Source organism: Propithecus coquereli, unplaced genomic scaffold (assembly GCF_000956105.1).
Source record: "Propithecus coquereli isolate 6110/MARCELLA unplaced genomic scaffold, Pcoq_1.0 Scaffold567, whole genome shotgun sequence".
Lineage (NCBI taxonomy): Eukaryota > Metazoa > Chordata > Mammalia > Primates > Indriidae > Propithecus > Propithecus coquereli.
Genome location: NW_012151585.1, coordinates 1060480 through 1069581, shown reverse-complemented (window position 1 = coordinate 1069581; position 9102 = coordinate 1060480). Strand labels below are relative to the sequence as shown.

The 9102-nt window shown below is 42.5% G+C and overlaps 1 protein-coding gene across 1 annotated transcript in view; it reads right to left on the bottom strand.

The window, feature by feature from the left end:
• Positions 1–7953, bottom strand: part of DRG1 (developmentally regulated GTP binding protein 1) — a 26209-nt gene extending 18256 nt beyond the window's left edge. The window contains exons 1-4 of the mRNA XM_012657981.1: positions 7748–7953; positions 6766–6889; positions 5695–5870; positions 1147–1216 (exon numbers count right to left, since the gene is read on the bottom strand). Of these exons, the coding sequence (XP_012513435.1) occupies positions 1147–1216; positions 5695–5870; positions 6766–6889; positions 7748–7789 (412 nt within the window). The 5' untranslated portion in view covers positions 7790–7953. The remainder of the gene's footprint in view (positions 1–1146; positions 1217–5694; positions 5871–6765; positions 6890–7747) is intronic.
• Positions 7954–9102: the final 1149 nt, after the last annotated feature.

The window sequence follows — 9102 nt, the reverse complement described above, 5'->3', positions numbered from 1 at the left end:
CACTGATTTCTCTAGACTCACACAGTCCAATGTAGTAGCCACTAGCCTATGTGGCTATTTACATTTAAATTTTAATTAAGTAAAGCTAAATAAAATTTAAAATTCAGTTCCTCAATTGTATTGGGCACATTTTAAGTGCTCAATAGCCACATACATGGCTAGGAGCTACAGTATTAGACAGTACCTATTCAGAACATTTACACTATTGCAGAAAGTTCTACTGGACAGCACTGGTCTAGAAAGCAACCAATCCAGATTGAAACACAAAGACAAAGGGTACAGGAGTGTATGTCAGGGTTGCAGGGAGAGAATGAAATCAGTAAGATTGTATTGGAACTGTAGTTAAGTATTTAAAAAAATATTGGTTGATAGGCATTTGATCTGTTGCAACATTTGAAAATTTTTAAGAAAAACACAGAAAAGTAAACAAAAGGAAAAAAGGAATCAAGTATTAACCCCATAAAAAAACAGATTTCAAGAGAAAAGAAACCAAGTCATAGTACACCACTTATCTCAGCACTGAACAAAAGTTATACAGGCATTATTAATACATAATAATGTAAACCATGACTGATCAGTTACCTAAAAAATTGGAATACAATTTCTTTGAAAGAATGGAAGAAGAGAGGTACAGGCTATGAGAGAGCTAATTCTCTACCATAACATGAAACCAATAGATAATACCTAAAAGTAATCATGAAACAGCAATACATGCCTAGTTTTTAAAAATATGAAGGTAGCAGAAGGAAGAGCTGAAGAGCCGACAGTGGTTGCCAATAGGAAGTGACAGTGGAGGTAAGAAGAGATGGGATAGCAGATTGAGGCAATTTATGATTAGCATTTTATAACATTTTACTTTCAAAAAAAGAAAAGAAGGAGGAAAGGCATGGAAACCTGAATTCCAGTTCTGAATCTGCCATCAACAATGCAACACTGAACCAAAGCACTTCAATTCTATTTCTCCTTTAATAGAGAGTCTAGACTATTACTGTCCGAGATTCCTTCACATTCTGGCACTCTACTCTGGAGAGAAGTCAGGTGAAACTATATCCCTCACCATGGTATAATCTTCAAACCCAATAGTCCATGGCTAAAGGAATAATACCAGGGGATGATATCCCGGGATGGTGGCCCTGGACCACTCACCTGCAATGACTTGACGGCCTCTACCTTTCCCATCCTTGGCACCTTCGATGATACCTGGGAGATCCAGGAGCTGTAAGGGTCAAGGAGAGGAAAGGAAAAACTGGTTATAAATCTGAAAAGATAAAACAGAATTATTTATTTCTGCTCAATTATCCAAAATTTGAGACCCAAATCCAATCTTCCTTATAAGTGTATGAATATTACTTTTACTAAGCATCTACTGAATGTCAGCTACAGGCTTTTTATATACTTTACCTAGTTTAAAATGCCTAACTGAAGTTCACAGAGGGTAAGAACTTGCCCAAAGTCATAATCCTAATAAATCAAATAAGATTATAATCCATGTTTTTTTATCCAAAATCCATTATTCTACATTAATATCGTTCAATGTTCCCCCACTTTTCAGAAGGTTGAGGCTCCATACAAATTCCTTACTGCAGATAACAGCTGAATCTTGACATTTACATGGGATACATATTGAGACTTTTGCAGATGCCCAACTCACACAAAAGTTTTGCAGCCATTCTTAACTAGACAAGTATATCAGAATAACCTGAAAAACCTTTAAAAATGCAAATAGCTGGCCAGGTGTGGTGGCTCATGCCTGTAATCCTAACACTTTGGGAGGCCAAGGCAGGAGGATTGCTTGAGGCTAGGAGTTCAAGACCAGCCTGGGCAAAAAAGCAAGATGCCGCCTCTACAAAAAAATAGAAAAATTAGCCAGATTTGGTGATGCACGCCTATAGTCCCAGCTACTTGGGAGGCTGAGATGGGAGGATTGCTTGGGCCCATGAGCTTGAGGTTATGGTGACCTATGGATCATGTCACTGCATTCAAGCTTGGGCGACAGAGCAAGACCTTGTCTCTTAAAAAACAATCGAAAAGTTCATCATCAATTGTTCCTAGAAATCAAGTCTGAAGTCTGTTTCTTCAGCCCTTCCAATGATTCTGTAATCTATTTCTACCACTTAGTAAACTCCTTCCTGCTTAAAAACAAAATACATACACACACACAAATATCAAAAGGTTTTATTGCATATTGAGCCCAACTGATGTTATCAAGAACTTGAAAGGAAAATCCATCTGGATAATCTAAAATTGTAAAATCTGGAATATGACTGTAACATCAAATAAAAGATCTAAAAAAGAGAGTAAATAATAAACTGAGGGAAAAAGAGCAAGGGCTTTCTAACTACAGCAGCTGAACATGGCAGGAAAATTAAAGGCCCCTACAAAAATAAAAGCAACTTAAGTTTAGCTTTTCTTGAAAGACAAATATTTTAAAAGTTATGTTTAACTATTTAAATGTATCAACTAAATTTCATTCAATAAAAATAGCCAATGCTTTATGTATCTGAATTTCATATTATAACCAAGAGGTAAGGAAAAAAAATTCCTTTAAATCATGGAATTACAGAATTTTATTTTTTTCTTTTTTTTTTTTTATTTCAGCATATTATGGGAGTACAGATGTTTAGGTTACATATGTTGCCCTTCCCTGCCTCCCCCTCCACCAAGTCCGAGTTTCAAGTATGTCCATCCTTCGGGTGGTGCACATTGCACTCTTTGTGTATGCATATACCCGTCCCCTACTCCCTCTCCCCCCTCCCCCGGAATTATAGAATTTTAAGGAACTGAATGTTAAACTACTTCAAATTCAAATGCCCTTAGCAGGTAACTTAAATGTGCAAGTCAACTGCTACAGAACAATAGGAGTTCTAGGGACCCTGGAAAGGTGAAGGTCCACTCTGCAGACCAATATCTGCCTATGTGATGATACATGAGGTTTTTTTTGTTTTTTTTTTTTTGAGACAGGATCTTACTCTGTTGCCCAGGCTAGAGTGCAGTGGCATCATCATAACTCACAGCAACCTCAAACTACTGGGCTCAAGCAATCCTCCTGCCTCAGCCTCCCAACTAGCAGGGACTACAGGCACAAACCACCACACTCAGATAATTTTTCTATTTTTGTTAGAGACAGGGTCTTGCTCTTGCTCAGGCTGGTCTCGAACTCCTGGCCTCAAGTGATCTTCCTGCCTTGGCCTTCCAAAATGCTGGGATTGTAGGCTTGAGCCACCATGCCCAGCCCTATCAGTCTTCTTTATTAACATCCATGGTAAGTGGCAGTTCAGCCACTACTTGAACACCTTCAGACACAGTAACTAATTAAATCAGAGGTACCATTACATTTTTAGGCACTTTTACTATTAAAGATCTTCCTTACAAAATAAAACAAAACAGAAATTTCCTCTTTTTAATTTTAAAGTGGTTCTAATTCTGTATATCTGTCCCTCCAAGTCACAGATGACAAGTCCTCTGCCATAAAACAGCCTTTTAAAAAACAATTCAGGGCAGTCATCTTAATCCAGTTAAGCACACCTACTATAATAGTATGCTTACATAACTTCGTTTCTGGAGAAAGCCACAAGGGTAGGAAAAACAGGCAGAGGGCATAGGAGGGAGAGAAGGCACCATGCAAAACAAGAGAGGGGGGAGAACCCTAAAAGGTAAGGAGAGACTGAAATAAATCAAGGTTTTGTAAAAAAGAGAAGAAAAGAGGGGAGTTAAGCAGCTCTCTATTCTGATACACTCAGAAGCCCTGAAAGAGATGTTAATAGCATCCCATCAGGACAGAAGTTATTCTCTGAGCTACACAAACTGTGAATATCAACAAGAGTCTGAAACCAGCTAGAATCAAGCCAGACATGCGCACATGTTCTTGTTATATACATCTGCATGTGGGATCCCAAAAAGGGACATGCCCCAGTACGGTCTCTGCATGGTCACTGAACCAACAGGAAAAAAGGCCACTGAAAATACCACCAAGACATAGGTCCCTTCCTACTTTGGATTCTCTAACAAAAGAAGTATGAATGCACCTCACAATTCCCTGTGTAGCCCAGGAAGGAGAAGCATAAATGCCTACACCAGTGGCTCCCAAACTATGTGCCAAGGCACTCTTACAGATGCCACTGAATATTCTAAATTTTCAAGAGAAACATAGCAATTGTTTTTTTTTGTTTTTTTTTTTTTGAGACAAGAGTCTCGCTTTGTTGCCCAGGCCAGAGTGAGTGCCATGGCGTCAGCCTAGCTCACAGCAACCTCAAACTCCTGGGCTCAAGTGATCCTACTGCCTCAGCCTCCCGAGTAGCTGGGACTACAGCTACAGCATGCGCCACCATGCCCGGCTAATTTTTTATATATATGTATTTTTAGTTGTCCAGTTAATTTCTTTCTATTTTTTTAGTAGAGACGGGGTCTCGCTCTTGCTCAGGCTGGTCTCGAACTCCTGAGCTCAAACGATCCGCCGCCTCAGCCTCCCAGAGTGCTAGGATTACAGACGTGAGCCACCACGCCTGGCCAACATAGCAATTCTTGATTCTATCAGGCACCAAGGGAACTACTAGCTCCAGTGGATCACAATTTCAACATTAGATGCCACTACATTGCCTTCAATTACATCAGATCCAAATCTGTGGGAATTTGGGTTTTTCAGCAGTTACTATGGTAAAAAATATGTGCCACAAAAAAATCAATGTGGAAAAGGGAATAAATGTGGCAGTATCCAATCTGAGTCCAAAGTCTGAAGAGTTATGTGGTACCCAACAGGTACACATACCCTATTAGGAAATAACTGTTGCTATAGGTACATAAATACTTAACGTTGTTTAACAAACAGACCATTAGGTAGTTTTTTTGGCCTGGGAGCAACATAAAAAATTACTGAGACATGAAAGGGTAACATGAAATAATTACTGAGATATTAAGTGTGCTGTGAAACAAGAGTTTGGGAACCTCAAACATAGACAGGTTTATTAATAAATATCACGGAGTTCAGAATCTTGCATTCTTAGCTCTGCAGCCAATAAGAGTATGTTCCATTATATATTTGTACACCTTCTTTCATACCCATGGGGACCCCTCCTTTGGGAGCCCTAAATCTATCATCTAAGAACATCTCAGGAGACCAACTTCATTAGGCCTCACAAACAAGAATTACCTCCTAAAAGGGTCTGATCGTGTTATTTATTTATTTATTTAAAAGTTTCTGATGGTTCCTAGTTACACATAAGATAAAATTCAACTTCCTTAGCAGGTATACAAGTCTCTTCATAATTCAGCCCCAACCCACCTTTCCAGATTCAGCTTCTACCACTCCTGCCCCACACCTTTTCTCACATCACAGCAGGCTGTTCACCATTATTGCTGCTTGAAATACCCTTTTCTTGTCCTTCTCTGCCTGGTGAAATTCTATTCTAACTTCAAGACCCATCTCCAATGTCACTTTCCACATGAAGCCTTATTTGCCTCACCAGAGCATTCTACTCATCCTCAGGTGAAAAAGTAGACCCTCCTTTCTCTGCATTTTCACTGGCACTATCCCATTGTATTATGGTATTTAAGTACTGCTCTATCTCCCCTGCTAGACAATAAGGGCCTGATAAACCCAAAGATCAGGCCTGGCATACAGTGAGCTCCCAATAAAGTTCTTGCTAAACAAACAAAAGAATGGATTTCTTCCTTCCTTGGCCTGCAGGCCTGACTCACCTGGATCTTGGCACCTTTGTATCTGATGACACCAGGCACGGTGGTCAGAGTAGTGAATTCATAGGCTGCCACCTCGGAATATACCCCTGCCAGGTTACTGAGCAGTGTTGACTTCCCCACAGATGGAAAACCCACAAACCCAATTCGAGCATCACCTGTCTTGGCCACATCAAAACCTAAAACATCAATAAATACCAAAAAGAGGAGAGTTATCTCCAGGGGTGTTAAAACTCATGTAATTTCTTTCACATTTTCACTGCCTATCCCTCTAGCCCCTATTTCTCAAATTTTTTATAGTTTACCTCTAAATTAGAACTCAAGCACACAAAACTCCCCCCATAGCAATCCACCAACATTCAATGCAGTGTTTGATATAAAAACTGTACTCCAAAAAGCTGGGCTTGGTGGCATGTGTCTGTAGTCCCAGTTACTTGGGAGGCTAAAGTGCCCAGGAGGTCGAGCCCAGCCTGGGCAATAAAGCAAGACCCTGTCTCTTAAAAAAAAAAAAAAAAAAAAAATATTAAGGCCCAAATATTATATAACAATTATCAAAAAAATAGGGTAATTTTTTTCTGGTCTTACAAACCTTGGGAATTGTGAATTGTGTGACTGACTGGATTTTCTTTCTTTTTTTTTTTTTAAACAATGGCTACAACTTAAGTTCAGAGGTAAATTTGTGGCCCTTTTCTAGTGAGTACACAGACCTTATACCATCCCTTTGGGTCCTAACCTTACCTCACTTGGCTTCAATTTATTATTCCTATCTTCGTTTCCCCTTTGCATCAATTTCCTTATTTAATCTTGCTGATGGTACTGATTTATGTATTTCTGTAAGCCAATGTAACTCTATTTTGCACCAATGCAGGATATAAATAAATAAAACGGTAGTTCACTTAGACAATATTCATTTGCCTCTGAAACCAGCAGAACAAAATAAACACAATTCAAGAATTCACGCTTAGAAAATAAAATCTACTTTGATAGAAAAAATTTAATTATTTTTAAACCAAATATATGTACTATCCTAACAGAAATTATACCCCAAAAAATATACTGAAGAAAAACACAAACCTTCTCCTGGTCCACCACCACCACCACCTTTTGGAGTAATGAGTTCTCGACGAAGCTTAGCAAGGCGAGCCTTAAGCAGCCCTAGGTGGTGTGCTGTCGCCTTGTTCTTTTGAGTCCGAGCCATCTATAAGGGAGGAATCACAGCTATAAATCAGAAGCAGGTCCCACAGAGTAAAATATACAGAATGAATGCTCTCCTCTCTCTGAGAGAATAATTTTTTCCCCTAGGTCCTACTACAGAGAAGAGACAAGATCAAGTCATTCCAATTAGTGTCCACAGACTACAGTAAAACTCATCTGATGAGTCTTTTTCTACTGCTTGTACCTGCTCTGTCCCATCTGATACAGGGTCACCACTTTCCTAATTTTTAAGAGCTCTGAGCACCTCAGGCAATGGAGTCACACAATATCCAGGTGCAATCAACTGCCACCACACGTATGTCAACTTACGTCCACATCCTACTGCCAGACGCAATACTCTGGAAAAGGGGGTCATTCAGGTAAAGATTGGGTTAAGAAGGCGGGTAAGGGACGCAGAGCAAGCGATGGCAAGGATCCTGAAGTATGTGACCAGATATGGGCTGGAGTAAGGAACAGGATTCCGTGTTGTTCAGGGAAAAGGAAGAGAAACTGAGAGAAACACTCTAAGGACAGGAACCGAATACTGACAGGGGGTACGGACCAAGGGCCCAAGGTGCAGGAGTGCAGGACGCGGGCCTGGGCAGAGGCGAGTCTGGGAGCGAGGCGCGGGATGAGAGGAAAGAGAGCCCGGGCTGAGGGGAGTCGGGGAGCGCCGGCCCGAAATGAAGGGAGTCGGGGAACGCGAGCCTGGGCAGAAAGCAGCCGGGAGCAGGGGCCTGGCTGAGATTAGTTGGGAGACCCGGGCCCGGTTCCGACGCGGGTGAAGGGAGAACCGACAGGAGCGACGCTGCCGGAAAAGGGATGCTCGGACTGGGAGTGAAGCGCCTACTGCGTCCTTTACCTCGGCTTCTATCTCCGCGATCTTAGCTAAAGTGCTGCTCATGGTGGCGCGTCCCGAGGGGACACAAGGGCCACCACACTGTCCGCCTTCGTACACCCGCCAGCTCTCTGCCTCCACCACCCGGCGCTACTGCAGTGCGCAGGCACGGTACTTCCTAATTCTCGCGAGAGCGTCCCGCGTGCGGTTCACCGCGAGACGTATGGCGTGGAGTGGTCTCCTCCCCCGCAGCCGACCCCGCCCCGTCCCGCGAGCCAGTGCGGTGTCATAGAGCCCGCGGGAGCGGGGGCCAGAGAGGCCACCCCCGTCCGGGCCTCCTCGAGCGCGCCGAGGGTCGCGCGCAGCTCGGCCCCGCCCCGCCGGACCTGCGGCCTGTGTCCGGCTCAGCTCCCGGCGCGCTGTGTTGTAATGAGCGGCTCCGCGCTGTGGCTCCCAGATCCTGGGCGTGGGTGAAAAGCGTACTCCACTTTGCTTCGGAGTCAATGATTTACTGTTAATAGATTGATTAAGCCATAGGGAATCTACAGGCCAGCATCTACGGGTCCTTGGCTCCCCTTTTCACAGCTGGGGAGACACCCCGACGGATTCCTAGCTCTCCTGAGTTGGCAAAGAGACCCCTCTTCAGCCTCTCACCCTCTTGGAAAAAGAAAATGTCCCCTTTCTGTCACTCAGAACTGTTTTTACGTCTGTTTTGTTTACCCCCGACTCCAAGTAGAGTGTTTGGCACATGGTGAGCCCACGATAAATGCATGATTGAATGGATAATTCTCAGAGAACCGGTACTGGCAACATAAATTGTAATACAAAAAAAATTTGAAATTTATTTTTTTTTTCTTTTTAACTACTAAGAAGGGATGGAAACTATGTTAATGCCCATCGGTAGGGAAATGGATAAATAAATAATAGTACCTATATCCTGTGAAATACCATTATAGCCATTAAAACGTAGATCTGTGGTCTGACTGAATGTTCGGGATATGTTAAATGGAATAACAACAATAACTAGCACAACTGCATTTACAAAATGATACCATTTATGTTATTTTAAAAATTGGATGTGCAGGCCGGGCGCGGTGGCTCACGCCTGTAATCCTACCACTCTGGGAGGCCGAGGCGGGCGAATTGTTTGAGCTCAGGAGTTGGAAACCAGGTCTGAGCAAGAGCGAGACCCCGTCTCTACTAAAATTAGAAAGAAATTAATCGGACAACTAAAAATACATAGAAAAAATTAGCGGGGCATGGTGGTGCATGCCTATAGTCCCAGCTACTTGGGAGGCTGAGGCAGAAGGATTGCTTGAGCCCAAGAGTTTGAGGTTGCTGTGAGCTAGGCTGACGCCATGGCACTCTAGCCGGGACAA